At 38.6% G+C, this 17,974-nt stretch overlaps 1 protein-coding gene across 1 annotated transcript in view; it reads right to left on the reverse strand.

Annotated features, from left to right (window-relative positions):
- Nucleotides 1-17,974, reverse strand: part of NEB (nebulin) — a 198,617-nt gene that overhangs the window by 121,938 nt on the left and 58,705 nt on the right. The window contains 12 exon segments of the mRNA XM_015559803.1: nucleotides 755-859; nucleotides 3,805-4,008; nucleotides 4,205-4,516; nucleotides 6,710-6,817; nucleotides 7,997-8,101; nucleotides 8,541-8,747; nucleotides 8,867-9,178; nucleotides 10,194-10,301; nucleotides 11,454-11,558; nucleotides 15,324-15,635; nucleotides 16,257-16,499; nucleotides 17,559-17,765. Of these exon segments, the coding sequence (XP_015415289.1) occupies nucleotides 755-859; nucleotides 3,805-4,008; nucleotides 4,205-4,516; nucleotides 6,710-6,817; nucleotides 7,997-8,101; nucleotides 8,541-8,747; nucleotides 8,867-9,178; nucleotides 10,194-10,301; nucleotides 11,454-11,558; nucleotides 15,324-15,635; nucleotides 16,257-16,499; nucleotides 17,559-17,765 (2,328 nt within the window).

A 17,974-nucleotide genomic window follows, 5' to 3' on the forward strand; every position in this document is an offset into this window, starting at 1 on the left:
CGTTACTCTTTCCTCCTAGTTGTAGGACTTCCACTCAGCCAGCGTTCCTGTGGGTCTGGGTGATGTCCCTTCCGTCTTTTAGTTTCACTTTTGAAATGGTTGTTCGAGGCGGCAAACTCCGGCGTTAACCTATGCCGCCATCTTGGTCTGTTCCACCATTTGGTCGATTTGCATATTAGGGTTTTATTATATAGGATAGTTTTCTCTTTGTGGCATTTCTTTAATACTGTACATTGCTTCATATTAAAGTCTTTCTATTAGAGTTTAGAATTTGTCTTTAACATATTTAATTTTTATGTCTAACAACTTCAGGAGGTTATGCTATGTTGACAATAAAAATAAAAATGAAATGGTCCTGCATGAGTTTTTTTTATGCTCACTCATTTGAAATTCCATTGAATTTTGTGTGTGTCAGGCACTTTACTAGTAAAGCACTGCAGATCCAATAGTAATTGTCTCTGCCCCCAAGGAGCTCCTATCTATGTGGGGGAGAGTGATATAAACCCTTACATTATGACGATATATGTAATGATGGACTACAAGGAACAGCCAGCACACATCCCCCCTCTGCCTGAGATAGGGAGTGCCAATTATGTTGATGTTCAAGCTAAAACCCCTAAATGTGGAATATAAGTCACATGTAGTTCCTTAATGAAAATAATACAGGCATTCCATAGAACTTTCAAATAAATGTACTGCCTTAGAACCAATTAAAATGAACTTTCTTAAAACACATGCTGAATTGGAAACTCACATCACTTGTGTTGATTAAGTTTGCTTTAGCCAGCATAATGTCAGGTGTATCTGGCATGATGTGGACTTGAGTCTTGTCCTTGTCCCAGGCTTCTCTATAAAGTCTCTAAAATGAGAAATAAGAGTTGTTAGATTAGTGAATGACATAGTTAACTTCAAACAGGATTACTGAATTCATCTGAATTAAGCCTTATGACTGAGAGCATAAGCAGATAGCATACGCAAAAAACAGCTCCAGTATTTCTTGATTTATCTGGGACATAATTGCCTTTCAAAAGAGAGATTATGGATTACCTTTTCCAAGTTACAGATAACCCTGCCTATAAGAAGTCAACCCAAGTAATGGGAGCCTTTGCCCAGATCATCAAATGGAGCAGCAATTCCCCATCTGTTAGACTGTAAAAGTCTCCCTCATTGGGAGACTGCCCTTGCTTTCTGAAAGGATGACATACTGGTAGTCCCAGTATGTCTAGAAATTAGGGAGCCTCATTTCCTCTGTGGTTTATTATTTACAGTCATACCACATAATTATTTGAGGGGGGGGTTAGGATTCCCAAAAAGATTTCGTATGAAAACTTATCAAAAATCCTTGTACATCCCAGAGCCATTCTCTTTGTCTTTCTTCACAGAAGATAAAGGGATCCAAACAAAAATCTCACTGATTTGCTAAAACTAGGAAGTTAACCTTGTCAGAGAGTCTTTCTACATTCTCATAAATGACAAAGTATAAAATAGTAATGACAGTGGAGAAACTTGGAGACACTATTTTAAACAAGTGATCAAAGTTAAAATATCAGTAAAGGGACAAATTGATGCCATGTATCTCCTAGTATAATGTATGGAGGAGGATACAACATGTGTTATCCTGTAAAAATACAAAACTTGAATCTAATCATATCATGAAGAAACACCATACAAACCCAAATTAAGAGTGAGTCTATAAAATAAACTGGCCTGTGGTCTTCTCAGATGTCAAGGACTTGCAAAACAAAGAAATAGTGAGAAACGAGTCCAGGTTCAAGAAGACTAAAGACATGACAAGTGAATTCAATGTGTGATCTTTGATTGGATACTGGATCAGAAATTTTTTAAAATTTTGTCTAAAGAACATTAGTGGTAAAAGTGAATAAATTCTGTAGACTGTCATTGTTTCAACATTAATTTCCTGATTTTGATCATTGCACTGTGGTTATGTTCTTTCGAATGTTCTTGTTTTCAGGAAACACACAATGAAGTATTTAGGGATAGAGTGGCATTGTGAAGATGAAAGAAAGAGGAGAAAGAGAGAAAAAAAAGCATTTGTAAAATTATTTGTGCTATTTTTGCAACTTTTCTGTATGCTAGAAATTATTTCAATATAAAAAATTTTGAAAGTATCATTGGTTTCTTGGACTTATGTATTTCCCTTTGAGGCACGCAGTATGGAGTGTGTGGGGTTGGCACTTTTCTCCTTCCTGACCATGCTTACTCCAGTCCATATAACCCAGAGAAGGTAATTAAGACCTTAAGGGCAAAAACCAAGCAAGCCTGTGAATTTCCATATACATTTTTCCTGGTTCTGCGCTAACCTTTCTGATTAAGATCCGAGTTTCTCAACCTGCGCTATTAGCTATATCCTGGATGATTCTTTGTAGGGGTGCGTCCGGGAAGGGGCTGTCCCATACATTCTGAGATGCTGGCAGCATATCTGTCTTCTATCCACTAGATGCCAGTAGCATGCCACCCTCAAATTGTCACAACCCAAAAGGTCTCTAGGTGTTGCCAAATGCCCCTGTGTGACAAAATTGTTCCTGGTTGAGAACCATTAAGTCGGGCCAGATGTTTAATGGCATGTGTCACTTTTACTCCATGGAAACAGAGAAAATGCTAATATTTGTTTATTTTGAGGGAGATGTATTGGTCTATTCAAAAGGAGAGACAGCAGGCTCCAGAACCTCAGGGCTCCTCTCCTGAGACCTGAGGGGAGTAATCGCTCAGCATGTCTGTAACCAGGGCGCACTGTTGACAGGTCTGTCCTGAGGCATTGATGTTGATAAATTTCATGACCCAGGGTTTTTCTCTTGGCCACCTTATTAGCTCAGAGCTTTGTACACAGGCCTGCTTCATGGAGAAAAAAGAAACTTGGACTCAAAAGGGGAAATATTTTCCATAACTTTGTTGCTTTATGAGCTAGCTAGTTGGATTCAAATTTCTATCATAAAAAAAGCTTGAACATTCATGATAAAGCTGATATGTCAGCATTTACTGTAAATTTTGGATACCAAAATTTCAAGAAATCTGTGAGAGGTAGGTAGAATAGGAAGAGGGGCGCTGTGAAAACTAATATGTCTGACATATGTAAAACATATAGCATATTATATATATTTAGATTCTTCTAAGACCCAAATAATTATTATTATGTATTAATTTAAACTTTCTTACAAGTTCCAGAATCTCAGTGCACATTATTCAACTTAACATAATTTTCAGGGTTATACTTTAGAATTACTCTATATGCTATCTTTCCTTTATTTATTCACTAAATATTTATTGAGCACCTAGTATGTGCCAGCTACTGGTGTCAGTGCTGGAGAAGGAAGTTAAAGATGGGATACACATTTATATATAAATGTTTATGTATGTTTTAGCTAAACAAAATGCATAATAATTATTGGGAAGAAAATAAACTCTTTACAACATTTTCATTGTATCTGTGGTGCAAGGTACTGAGGCTATCTCTCTTTTATAGACTATACCTCAATAACAGCATACTTTTTTTTTTAAAGTTGAGTGCATTGGGGTTTCAATGCACTCAACTTTCAAAAAAAGAGTATGTTTTATAGTTTCTCATTACACTTTGAACAAATGAACAAACAAGCTTTGGGGCACAAAAATTGATACCCATTTTTACACGATCTAGTGTGGGGTAGTTGATAATTCAAATGAAGCAACTAAATATAAAACATTATGCCGTGTTGTGCTATCTGTGTGATGTGCTGCTGTTATATTGAACACCTACCAAGTATCAGGCACTATAAGTTATTTCATTTGTTTCCAAAGAATTATACTCACATCACTCCTATTTTTGGCATTGGTCTTTGCCAGAACCACATCCATGGCATCAGTAATGCTGGTGAACTTGTTTTTGTCTGCAGGCTGGCGATACTTCTTCTCACTGATGATTTCTGAGGCACGCTTGTTCTTTTCCGCCTCCAAAGAACCCAGGGGACTCCATCCTATGCCTCTCAGCCACTCGAGGTCAGACTTATACACATTCTGTGAAAAAACAAAGCAAGGCTCAAAATCCCATCCTCCTCAGGGCTCTTGACTCAAGAGAGTCTATGCATTCACAAACAGATCTGTTTTGGATATTCAATAATTCCTCTTTCTAGTTTCTGTCTCTCTGCAACTAATGGCCTCTCCTATGAGACAGGAAGTCATATATAAACGATCAGATTTAATAGAAGCTGACCTCACTCTGTATTTCATAAACTTTTTTAGCTTGGATAACATCGTTCTGGTCGGGCAGGCACGTCCACTGGTGCAGGTAGTTCTTGTAGTCCACATCGCTGACCAAGGCCTGGCACTTCTTGGCCAGGACCACCCCCAGCATGTCCACTGGGCTGGTGTACTTGGTCTTCCACTTCTCAAAGTCCTTCTTGTACTCCCTGTCACTCTGCATTTTGGCCACGTTCATGGACAGCACAAGCTTTGGATCATCTTGCAGACTCCGGAATCCAATATGGTGGCCGAGTTGCTTGCGGTAGCCTTGTTTATATTTAAACTGAAATCAGAGGAAACAGTTATTTTAGTTACATAAACAGAGGTTAAATTCAGTTCGCTTTGGTTGTATGTTTGTTTTTGAAAACTGAAATGAGAGAAAGTGTGTCTATGTTAACGTAGTAAGAAATGTAAAACCTTAAGCAGAGACTTTCACAGAAATGTAATGTAATTGAATATCCAGAGAGGTTGCAGCGAGAAATTAATTCCAATACATTGTGTATGCTGACTTTATTTTTATTGTTTTAAATTGTTTTATTGCTTAAAGTATTACAAAGAGTATTACATATGTCTCCTTTTCCCCCCCACCCTTGACAATCCCCTGGCCTTCCCCTACCCCACAGTGTCTTATGTCCATTGGTTATGCTTACATGCATGCAGTGTATGCTGACTTTAAGGCAGTGTTTGATAAAGCACTTATGATATTCTTATGGAATAATGGGAAAGATTGGGCTGAATGGCAAAATTTCAGAAGATTCATGACTTGATGAATGGCCTAATGGTGTAGATTAATTAAGCACCAGGATTTTTAGTGACTCGCCATATGGTTGTCATATAAATTTGTCCTGTTCAGGATTGATTTCTTAATGCACATATGGCTAAAAACAGCTACATATGTTAGATTTGAAAAAAATTCTACAATTCTACATGATCTCAACATATTGCCAACGTGGATCAAAACGAACTACATGAATTTCAGAAAGTAAAAGTGAAATCCAGTATTTAGATTCAATTGGGAAAATCGCATTAATACCAGATGACGATAACAACAATGATAATAGAGATAGTAGTAGTAGCATTTTCATAATATTAGATGCTGAGCACATATTACACCTCATGGAAGTAGATTCCACTCTCTTTTGACACCCAGCTTCATGGTTATGTATATTAAAAATGCTCGGGAGGTCAAGTTGACTATAAGCTCTATGTGGGCAATCTGACAAAATGCTTATAAAAAAAAGTAGCATCACAGATTCCGTAGAGACACGAAGGCAAGTCAGGAGCTCATTTACTCTTGCCTGACCTCCTGTAACAGGAAGACAACACCAAGGTTTAAGCACTCTAATTTGAGAGGGGTTTTGAAAAAAAAAACCTCAACCCCCCCCCCCCCCAAAAAAAACCCCACAGAGTAAATCACAAGTAGAATGATCAGGAGATTGAAGGAATTATAAAATCAAAGGAGAATAAATAAGTAAGAAACTTCAAATGTTTGAAGAGATATCAGGTAAAAGAGGAAATAAGATACTTTGTGGTGTTTCTAAACACAGAACTAGAGCTGATGGGTAACATAGTTAAATTCCATGTAAGATAACATATAATAACAATTCCAGATGATCCAACAAGGAAATGGACACAAAAATCCTTATATTCTGTAAGTATTCACAGACGGGATAGCCACGTGTTAGAGATGGAGAGAAGGTAAAGCATTGAGTAGGTAGATTGGATTAAATAACCTTAAGTTATCTTCGAACTCTAAATTCTATGATTTTAATTTATTAAGTATTTATAAAAATAGCTTTAATTTTCTTAAATTTTAAAGATACAAAAACCATTTGAAACCAAAAAGAGATATAATCTCTACAATGGTGGGAAAGTTCACTTATAGTTAATTTAATTTTGGGATAAGATTTCAAAAGTTTCTAACCATAGGTTCACATGGAAAGAAAACAGGTACTACCAAATGTTGCATTGTTAGAAAATTATTAATGCATTTCTTCAGTTCCTAAGCTATCTTTACTTTATGGGGAGCACATAACAGTAAATGAAAATGAGTTTATATTCCGGGGGACATACAATCATCATTATTGCCATTATTGCTCTAGTTTCATCACCACATTGATTCATTTTATTTAGGTATTGACTTTCAAGCCAGAAATTAGGTAATAATACATTATCTAATTAGTTTTCCAACACTCCTGGAGTGCCACAGATTAATTGGATTAGGGAGAATCTTCTCTTATATTTTTAGAATTTATTGTTAGCGTCTGTCTTTAGAAAGTCTTTCTCTCCAAACCTATTTCTTCTTTTGTCTGATTTTAAAGGTTTTGATTAAGAGGTTGTGCTTCCCTATGAAATTCTGGTAATTTATTCTCTACAGCCAATGTCCTCTGATTTTTGTGTGATTAATTCTTGGGATTAACAAAATGAGGCATTAACGATAAAAATACATCCTTATAGAAGTCAGAGTAGGACTTACATCACTAGCAATGTCTCTTGAAGCTTTGGCCAGCTGTACTGAAATTGCATCAACTGGGAGGTCATAGCCTTTCTTCAGAGCTTCTTCCCATCCAAGTTTATAGAGTTTCTGAAAATTAAAGAGATTATTTAATATTCAGTGTATATTAAAACCCCAACAGATTCCTGAAATTTACCTAGAGAATAAACAGAGATCTGGGTGAACCTAACATCATCTACTTCCTCTCTAAAGATAGGGATAAAAACAAAACGAGCTGTTTAATAGGGCACCGACTAACCATCAGATGGTCTGGCTTCAGTTTTGGGGCTCTGAGATACCCCTCTTCCCCAGGTATAAGTGAGTATGGCCTTTTCTGTTCACTCATTGGGCATAGATCAGATATATCCTGTAACTTTCCCATGCTATGTACTCATATTTTGAACACAGATGTTAAAATAATTGATAACAAAAAGTCAGGTGACAAAATATTGATTATCTAATAAAGCTAATAGATGATGAAATGTCTTTTGTAAGGTGCAATTAATGAGTTAACCTTTCTGAGTCAAATTCATTGAATGGAAGCATGTGTGTGAAAACTGGATAATAATAAAAACAGCTGAAAGCCATCCAGTACTATGTACCAGGCACTGTGCTGAGAGCCTTACGTGAAATTTTTCACTGGGCCCTCACAGCAATTCAACGTCATAGGCACTTTTATGGTCCCAATTTTAGGGATGAGGAAACTAAGGTTTAGATCAGGGGTGGGCAAACTTTTTGACTCAAGGGCCACAATGAGTTCTTAAACTCAACCGGAGGGCCGGAACAAAAGCATGGATGGAGTGTTTGTGTGAACTAATATAAATTCAAAGTAAACATCATTACATAAAAGGGTACGGTCTTTTTTTAATTTATTTTTATTCATTTCAAACGGGCCGGATCTGGCCCGCGGGCCGTAGTTTGCCCATGGCTGGTTTAGATTCACTATTATACAAATTATAAATGGCAAAACCAAAACTCACACCAGTTCTGTTTGATATAATATTTTCTTTCAATAATTATTTACTGATTTCCTACTCTCTGCCAAACACAATAAGTACTGAGAAAAACAAAACAGGTACAGCATTTGCCTCCATGGAACATACAATCATAACTGAAGCTTTTGCTTTTATCCACATTTTGCAACATCCCTAGGCTAGCCAGTTTGTGTCATTTATTTCCAAGGCTTTAGCATTTATTTACATCAGTTATTTACCATTATATCACTTAATAAGTTTTATTAATTTTGAGCCCAATTTTTATAAACTTTACCTGACTGTATATTGTTTGATTCTGCTTGGCTTGTAAAATATCCGGTGTATCAGGCATCACATGAATCTTGGTTTTATCTTTGTCCCAATCAACAGTGTATAATTGCTGGGAAGTTAAAACAAAAAAAAAGCATTTGAAATTGGAATAACTTTTAGAACAAACCAGAAAGAAAAAAAATGCAGAATATTAGGATGCACATAATTTGAATTAAATTAAATTAATTTATAACTAAAGTAGCATATAATTCAGAGAAGACACCGAAACCAAACTCAGATTTTAAAACAGAACCTTTTAAATGTTTTCTTCTATGATAAATAAAAAATACTTAAGATATAATAATTTAAAAAATAATTTCTAACTTAATTAGAAGGGCAGGAGAAATAAAAATACGGGTAGGCAGCAGGAGAAAATGGTGTAGGGGTGTGCTCTGGAACTGTGCACGGCCCAGGAGTGGTGAACCAGAATCAAACACCCCAAACAAGAACCAGAGGCTGCTAGCTCCGCCTCACTCGGGACTGTACGGAAGGACGGCTGTTTCGTCTACCTTGTTCATGGTAAGCGCATTCTGCTTGGCAAGAACCATGTCCATGGAGTCAGTCAGCTTCTTAAACTGGAAAGTGCTAGGGTGCTGGCGGTATTTCTGATCACTGGCATATTCAGTTGCTTTCTTGGCCTTCTCCACTTCTAGGGAACCGGCTGGACTCCAGCCAAGCCCTTTGTACCATTCGTTGTAGTCCTGCTTATATTCATTCTATAAAGACAAGAGGCAAATCTACTTTACCTTACCAATTTAGACACAGAGTGTGGCAGAGAAGACTGTGAGCCCTCCCCATGCTAGCAACCCATCGCCCAGAAAGGAGAGAGCCTTACGTCACTCTGTATGTGATTCATATTCTTGCTCAGCTGGATGTTCATGGCATCTGGAAGGAGGATGTACTTGTGAATCAGGTGCTTATAGTTGGTGTTGGAGATGTTGGCTTGGGCATCCTTGGCGGCCGTGACACTGAGCATGTTGGGAGGGGTGTGGTAGCTGGTCTTCGTCTTCTCATAGTTTTTCTTGTACTCCCGATCAGACTGCATCTTAGCCACTTGCATGGAATGGACTAACTTGGGATCGTCCTCAAGACTGCGGAAACCAACCATTTTCCCCCTCTCCTTTTCATAGTTATGTTTATATTTATACTGTGAAGAAAATTGGAAAACTTATTCAGAGCAATTCAAATCATTCAAGGGTCAGCATTCTGTACTTCATAACAAGTAATACTTGTATAGAATTCTACAGTTCACAAAACACATTTTCCACATTTATTTGTATAACTAGATACAACCCTACCTTACCAGATAGATAGCAAAGTTATTGCCCCTTTTTAAGATAAGTAAGCTGAGAGCCAGAGGTGAGGGACTTATCAGGTCACTAAGGATTAGAAGCCAGATTTTATGATGATACACCATACTGACTTCCACACATAGTCTGCTGTTAGTGTTAAAGAGGCCTACAGTTCATAAGAGATTATAGCAAATGAGAGGACAGGAGAGGCGGAGAACAGCGATAGAGGAAAGACAAAGTATAACTGGGGGGTGGCAAAGGAAAGACTGCTCTGAAATGTGCTTCTCTCACTACCCCCAAATCATTCAGCACTCACTATGAGTGGATTTCTTGGACAAACACGCAAGTGAAAGAACTGAGTTTCACAAAGCTTATATTATGGCAGTGGTGTGCGGGTACACCAGCTCCCTGGGGGGAAAAACCCTAAATTGTCATCTTTGTCAATTTCTGTGATGTAAATACTCCCACTGTGGCTGATGTCAAGCTACCAACAGTTTAATAACCGGTTTGCACAATTCCCGATTATTTAACAATCAGTTGTCATCAGCATCCCCAGCACAGCACTTCATGAGACATCCTGTTAGGAAGACAGATCCTAAGAGGCAAGAACAGTAGAAGTCTTTGGATTTCTACAGGCCATAGCCTTGGTGACTAGGGATTCTCGCCTCCCCCCTCCCCCCCCCGCCCCAGAAATACCAGAGAAAACAAAAGCGCAGAGCTAAGAGGCATCCACAGGATAGAATGAGGCTCTTGTTAGCAGGCACCCCCCGACGCCCCATACTCTAGCACTAAGTTTCTCCAGAACTGAGCTGTTACTATTCTGGTAGATTAGGACCCCCAAGCCAGGGGACTGCTCTCCTTCAGACTCACATCACTTGCAATATCTCTTGAGGCCTTGGCAGCTTTGATAGAAATGGCATCAGTCCTGAGATCATAGCCTTTCTTTTTAGACTCTTCCATGGAAAGTTTGTAGAGTTTCTGTAAAGAGAGGCCAGGGAATAGTTTTCTTACAAATAGGTAAGCCTAGATTTATTTTTAAAAACTAATCTAGAATTGTTTTTATTTTTGAACAGAATGTTTCCCTGGTGGATCAATGGCTACATGTTCTCACAAATAACATAATTGTGTTTGGAAAAAAATCAATTATAAGCTCATACGTATCTTTAAGAACCTACCAGAAAGAAAAAAGAAAAAAGAAATTACCAGAAAAAGTAAAAGTTCTCCATCTCTATGAAGTTATAAATATGCTTTTTAAAAATGTGAGTGGGGGTGTGGGGGGATAAGGACACACATGTAATACCTTAATCAATAAAGAAAAAAATAATAAAAATAATAAATCAAATAGGAATAAAAAGTTTAGATAGAAAAAAAATGTGAAAGCCCAGTAGATTCTTACTGATGCATTTTATCAAAAAAGAGTCCAGGGATGACTACAAAACAGCCACATTCTTACAGTAAAAAAATTTCATTGTTTTGCAGTTGATATTTTTATTTATATAATTGTCTTGACTCTACAACCCAAAAAGAAGACAGCAATTTCAAATCCCTATGTAATTCAAACAAAGGAAAGAAAAAAAAAATAAAACCTGGCAGAATTAGAGGATTTCCTAGCAACTATGGTTAGGATGAGAAAGGAAGTGAAATAAATCACCTCTGCTTTTTCTGACATTAAGTGTTGTACATTTCTTTTTATGAGGCTTGCCCAAATTCTTCAAAACATGCATCTTCCTTTTCCATTTAACTCTCCCCAGACCCCTTCTTTAGAACCATCTCAAAAGCTTGGTGGATGGATTCTAAGAATGAAGCCCTAGGATTTTCACTTCCTTTTTCTCTTCTCCTGGCCCACAAGTGCTTTTCTTCTTGCCAAGTATCTTAGTTTGAGAAGGAGGACCTGCCCCTAAAACAAAATGGACCTGCCCTTCAAATTTCAACTGCTGGGCCCGAGTTCCATCCACGGTTCAACTCCAACAGTTTGCAAAGCAAGACAGAGAAAGATTCTCATTTTTGGATCCCCACTCTTACTTTCAAAACATTTACTCTTATAATGAAGTCATATTGATTAGCTAATTCATTTTTTACTGCTTCAAATAGGCAGGAAAGAATGATAACAACAGGGGTAATGGTACTTACATCGCTCATGTTAATGGCATTTGCCTTTGCCAATATAATCTGGGGGATATCGGGCATGATGTGGACTTTGGTCTTGTCAGCCTCCCATGCTTGTTTGTAGAGGTGCTAGAAAGTAAAAGCAAACAAACAAAAAACCCCAGTGGAAGTCAATATCTTACAAGGATACTTGCTTAGTACATATATGTCATTGTACATAAATATCAATATTTTATGTATTTTATTAGTTAGGTTTTATTTTTATAAAGTTTAAATAAAAAGGTGGTCATTTAAACAAGACAATGGAGAGGATGTCTTAGGATAGAAAAGAAAATGTCCTATCCTCTTATTGGACAGCCTGGAGATCGCATCTCCATTCTAAAATTTTCTAGGATATTAAAGTCTACATATAGTCCTTTTTAAATATAAATGAGGACATATATGCATAATAATCTACATCTTGCCTTTTTTACTTAATAATGCAGGTTAGAGATCTTTTAAGCCTCTTAAAATAATTTACTTTATATAAAAAGCTTACTATCCCATGAGGAGGTGTAACCCAATTGACTTAGTAGGTTCTTTGCTGAGAGCGTTTCATTTGTTGTTTGCAGTCTTCTACAAGTCATGGCGCCATGGTCTTAGTGGTGGACCTAGAACATGTTGCCCCAAACATTGGCAGACAGCCTCCAGTTGTCACCTGCTGCACCGTTTGCTGCCTCACTCAAGAGTGGTGGCCACATCCAGCGACTCATCAAAGTGTGAATGGCTAGGCCAACGCAGGACCCATCTGCCAGGTCACAGACACTCAAGGGCCTCACAGTCAGACTCTTCTTTCTGCCTGGTTCTCCCTCCCACAGGCACCGAATCCCAAAAAGTGCCTCATACTGTAAATTGCATCTCAGCATCTCTATTTGGAGATTCTAATCTGCAAAAATATATTTGTGTGTGTGTGTGTGTGTGTGTGTGTGTGTCTTTGCACATATATAGGGATTTCTGTAGGGTATTGGGCTTGTGAATATTTTTAACAAATATTAAAAATATGTTGATTAGAAGTTCACATTAACATGAACTCCCTTGCAAATACTCTATATAACAACTTTTTAATCTTTGCAATCTGATAGTTAAAAACTGCTATTTCTGTTTTAGACAAGTTTAATAAGAAAACAAAAACAAAACTTCTAGAGCCTTCTTCTAGACCAGGGATCAGTAAACTTTTCCTGTAAAGGGGCAGGCAGTAAATATCTCAGGTTTCATGGGTCAGAAGATCTCTGTCATTAGCTACTCAACTCTGCTGTTGTAGTTCAAAAGCAGCCCGAGAAAACATATCACATTTTAATTAATTTAAATTTAAATTGCCACATGTAGTGGCTGTAGTATTAGCACAATCCTAGTGGAAAGAGCAATAGCTGGTCCTCAGAGTCTGGTTCTAATCCAGGCTCAGTGGTTAACCTGCTGTGTATCTTTAGGGGAGGTGCCTTGCCTCACTAGGCCATGGTTTTCTCAACACTACAATGAAAGGATTCAACTTGATGATCACCAAGCTATCGCTCAGTATTAGCATTTTCTACTTCTATGATTCTCATCTTGGTATCATTATTCTGAAATGGTAATCATTAACAATGAAGAAAAAAAATGAAAGTTTTAATATTTTAAAAATAAATGTACGCTTGTGATAGTTTAAATTCTAAATGTTAAAAAGGGCATGGCAAGTCATGCCTTGTCTTAGGCAAGTTCCTTTCCAGGAGGTTGGTCTTCTTGACAAATCTGTTTTCTCAGAAGACTCCAGGGGATTTACTCAGAGACAACATAATACAGCTCTATCTTTAGGACCATCATTTTCTGCAACTCTTTAATGTTACAGTCCAAATAATTTCCCCCCTTTTTTAAATTTTTTAAAATATATTTTTTATTGCTTTCAGAAAGGAAGGGAAAGGGAGAGAGAGATGAAACATCAGTGATGAGAAAGAATCATTGATTGGCTGTCTCCTGCATGCTCCCTGCTAGTGATCAAGCCTGCAACCCAGGCATGTGCCCTGACCAGGAATCAAACCGTGACCTCCTGGTTCCTAGGTCGATGCTCAACCACTAAGCCACACAGGTCGGGCTCTCCCTTTTTCTAATCAACAGCATTGCAAATTGTGATCCACATAATATCGCCAATGCTCTGCAACTATATTATTATTTGTAACTTAAAAACAGATGTCCAAGGTTGATGACTTGTTCATCCTGATATCAACTTACAACTAAGAAATACACTAAGGCTTTTCTAAAGGCTGGAATTATTAGTAATCCAAGGAACTACTGGTGGAGAAAAATTGCTCTCATGATTGCCCAGAGAAGGCCCTGACTCAGAATGCTGCTATAGCCAGGTGATCTAGGAGTCTGCTCTGATCCCACCAACCAGCTAGGAAGCAGGGTAGGGTGCAAAAAACCCAACTGTTATCAGGCAGTCTTCTGATTCAAACTCATGAACTTCTACTCAAACTCACCTTAGAGGGAACCCTTTTCAAGATTTGCATTATGGGGTAGAGAGGCTCATGAAACATTTGGGTGGGGGCACTTATTAAGACTAATTTTTTTTTAATTACAAGGTTCTCTTTGTAGGTAGAGTAAACATTAATTATGATGCCCTAAAACTGTCAGGAAAATCTGAAGATTAAATATAAGATATGGCCTGGTTCTTCCTGATACCAGATGAAGTTCCAGAAGAAATCAAAACTTCCAGGAAACACGTGTGGGTATTTGATATTCCATAAGTATATTGAACTTCGACTATTTTTATCCCTAAACTTCAACTTTTATGCATTTTCTTGCATGAGGAATTAAAAACAAGCAGTAATATTTTTGTGACTTGTGTTTCTAAATGCCTTTCTGAAGAAAAAGTGCTAAAAATGCCAAGTATATTAATTTACCAGTTACTATTATCTCAAGAACCGTGACTATGCTGGCCAACTTTCTTACAAAATTCTTAAGTTCCCTTAAGATGACTTATGGACCCCATTTCTCTCTTTTGCTATAAGTCTTTGATCAGTCACCACGGTTACAATTCCCTCAGGTATATTGGAAACCTCACTGGTACTTTGCACAAATTTCATTTTTCTCCCTTCAACTCTGACATTTTCTTCTACACTTGTGTACTTGGCTGCTTTCATTTGGGCACTTATGTACCTCCTCATATATGTAATATATTTATATGTAATATATTTATGTAACAATATATATATTACATATATCTATTTGTTACATCTATTGGTTATATTACATAGGCATATATAAAATTATACATATGAGATAATAGCTCAGTTTTTACATTTCCAAAGGGAAATACAGGTTTGGGGCCTGCCTTTGGTTTATAATTTAAATTCACTTTCTCTAGCCACCAGATGTCCTCTATAGCTGAATTCTTGGCTCTCTACTGTCTGTGCCTTCCTCACACTCATTCTAATAAGCTGCTTCAGCCATCACCTCCTCAAAAGCTGGACATAGTTAAATGAATGCTGGTTGGGAGCGAGAGGCAAGAGCTATCACATCATCTGAGGTTCTGCTTTCCCTCATGCTCCTATCAGGAGCCTTTCATGCCTCTGACTCTCTTTGTTAAACATACGTCTTTCAACACATTCTTTCTGAAACCAAATTTCATTTGCCATTGCGAAATCCAGCACCCAACAAGGCTCACAGCAATAATGGAAGAAAATAAGACTTTCTCTTCTAGAAATGATCCCTTTTCGTTAAAAATAAATAAATAAATTTAACCTAAGGTAAAAAATGAAACACCTTATTGGGAAATTACGCATGAATTTCTTTTAGGATTTTCAAAATGTCACTACTATGGTCATTACTGATTTGCTTATTTTCCAGAGTAAATGCTCTGCAAATGGCATGGCTGTCACATACATCACTTTGAATCTGCATCATGTTTTTGGCCAATTCGAAGTTCATGGAGTCAGGAAGCATGTTGTAGGTGTGGATCACATTCCTGTAGTTGGTGTTGCTGGCCACTTCCTGAGACTTCTTGGCCGCCACCACACTGAACATGTCCACGGGCGTGTGGAAGGACGTCTTGGATTTCTCATAGCCCTTCCTGTACTCCCGGTCTGACTGCATCTTGGCCACCTGCATGAAGTGCACCAACTTGGGGTCGTCCTCCAGGCTCCGGAAGCCAATGTGCTTCCCTTTGCCTTGTTCGTAGGCTTGCTTGTATTTGAACTGTAGACAGAAAAGACAAACATGGCGATGAAGAGAGTGGAAGAACGAGAATATAATAAACGAGATGCCTTCAGCTTTGTCATAGGTTTAGTCTTAGAGCTACCCTAAAACTAGAAAGAAAAGAGCTCATAGGGGGCAGGGAGCAAAATCTTTTTATTTCAAATTCCGTGCCAGATGTAGGTCCATGGAAAGAAAGAGATCTCAGAATTAACGAAAGCAATGCGGACATCAGCTGTCCAGGGTGCTGTAGAAAGCAGCTCTTCCCACTCGGCTGTCTGACCAGCAGAAAAGGCTGCAGACACAGTGTTTCATGCTGCATCGTTAAATTCAGGAAAAGCCTGGTCAGGGGTGGCCGAGGTAAAATCTATAGCTTCATCTCTATATTTGTTTAGAATTGCCTATAAATGATTAGAATACTTTAAAAGCAACTTATTTTAACAAGACCCAATTTTTACCTTAAATAATGGACAAATGATTAGAGGGTCCTTGGACTGAATGAAGGGACGTGGCTTGTGTGTTACACGGGACGATGGTCCCACCAACCCTGGGTAGAGCTGACTGCAGCTCCTGAAAACACACAAACTCCGCTCAGCCTAAGGAAAGCCCAGCGGAAGCACTTACATCACTGGCAATGTCTCTAGAGGCCCTTGCAGCCTTTATTGAGATGGCATCCGGCCTCAAGTCATATCCTTTCTTCTTTTCCTCTTCCCAACCAGCTTTGTACAGTTTCTAAGTGATCAAATAGAAAAAAAGGAAAGAAAAGCGTCAGCATCTTTTCATTTGGGTTAGGATGAGGATCCTGATTTCTGGCACGTAAAAGACAGACATTCTCTTGTCTTTGTTCCATTTCTCAATGTAGCGCCTCTACAACAAGAAGGGCAGGCACGTGACTGCACAGCAGGGCCAGTGTGTGGGAGTGCTAGCAAGGGGAAGAGACTCACAGCTCCCCGGGGAAAAGCTTAATTAACTCTGATGTTGGAAAATGGGTGAAATAGCAGGAGTGGGTGATGAGGCTAGGCACATGCTGAGGATGAAAATGATCACACAAGGGAATCCTTTTCCACTGAAACAACAAATGCCATCTTGCCTCAACCCCACATGATGTAGGTTTTGTAGTTTTTGTCCCACCCTCAGCACGGTGTTGACAGCCCAAGAGTCAATATAACTGAGAATCCCTAGACATGACAAAAGATACAGAATGCCCCTCCTACCACCACCACCACCAGGGCCATCAGAAAGATGAAAATGCCGACAGAGGTCATCGTAGCAGCGCCAGGCTCAAGGGCATGAGCACTCTGAGGGTTCTGGGGCTGAGGCCAGGAGGTGAGCTCTTACCTTATCCATAGTCAGTTTGTTACTCTTATTAAGTTCTTGTTCCATTGTGTCCATGGAGTACGTGAACTTCAGCTTCTCAGGGTGCTGGCGATACTTCCTCTCGCTAAGAATCTCTCCTGCTTTCTTTGCCTTCTCCACTTCTAGGGAATCTATGGGGACCCAGCCAATCCCTTTCATCCAGTTGGTGAAGTCGGATTTGTATAGATTCTTTACAATATAAAAGGAAAATTTGAATTCAAAAAGAGTCCGGGTGATGAGGCTAGGCACACGCTGAGGACGAAAATGATCACACGAGGGAATCCTTTTCCACTGAAACAACAAATGACATCTTGCCTCAACCCCACATGATGTACGTTTTCTAGTTTTTGTCCCACCCTCAGCATGGTGTTGACAGCCCAAGGGTCAATATAACTGAGAATCTCTAGACATGACAAAAGATACAGAATGCCCCTCCTACCACCACCACCACCACCACCACCAGGACCATCAGAAAGATTAAAATGCCGACAGAGGTCATCGTAGCAGCACCAGGCTCAAGGGCATGAGCACTCAGGGTTCTGGGGCTGAGGCCAGGAGGTGAGTTCTTACCTTATCCATAGTCAGTTTGTTACTCTTATTAAGTTCTTGTTCCATTGTGTCCATGGAGTACGTGAACTTCAGCTTCTCAGGGTGCTGGCGATACTTCCTCTCGCTAAGAATCTCTCCTGCTTTCTTTGCCTTCTCCACTTCTAGGGAATCTATGGGGACCCAGCCAATCCCTTTCATCCAGTTGGTGAAGTCGGATTTGTATAGATTCTTTACAATATAAAAGGAAAATTTGAATTCAAAAAGAGTCAGGGCATGGGTTTCTTTAGTTAGAGGATTCAATCATTATCAAAAAGAAAGAAAAAAGGAGCTGGGGGAGAATAACTGGCTTTTTATTCCCTATTATCTTTTGGAAAACAATTAATTATAAAAGCTATTACATTCATGGTGGTATCTATCAAGAAATCCTGACCCAATAA

This window comes from Myotis davidii, unplaced genomic scaffold (genome assembly GCF_000327345.1).
Source record: "Myotis davidii unplaced genomic scaffold, ASM32734v1 scaffold753, whole genome shotgun sequence".
Classification (NCBI taxonomy): domain Eukaryota; kingdom Metazoa; phylum Chordata; class Mammalia; order Chiroptera; family Vespertilionidae; genus Myotis; species Myotis davidii.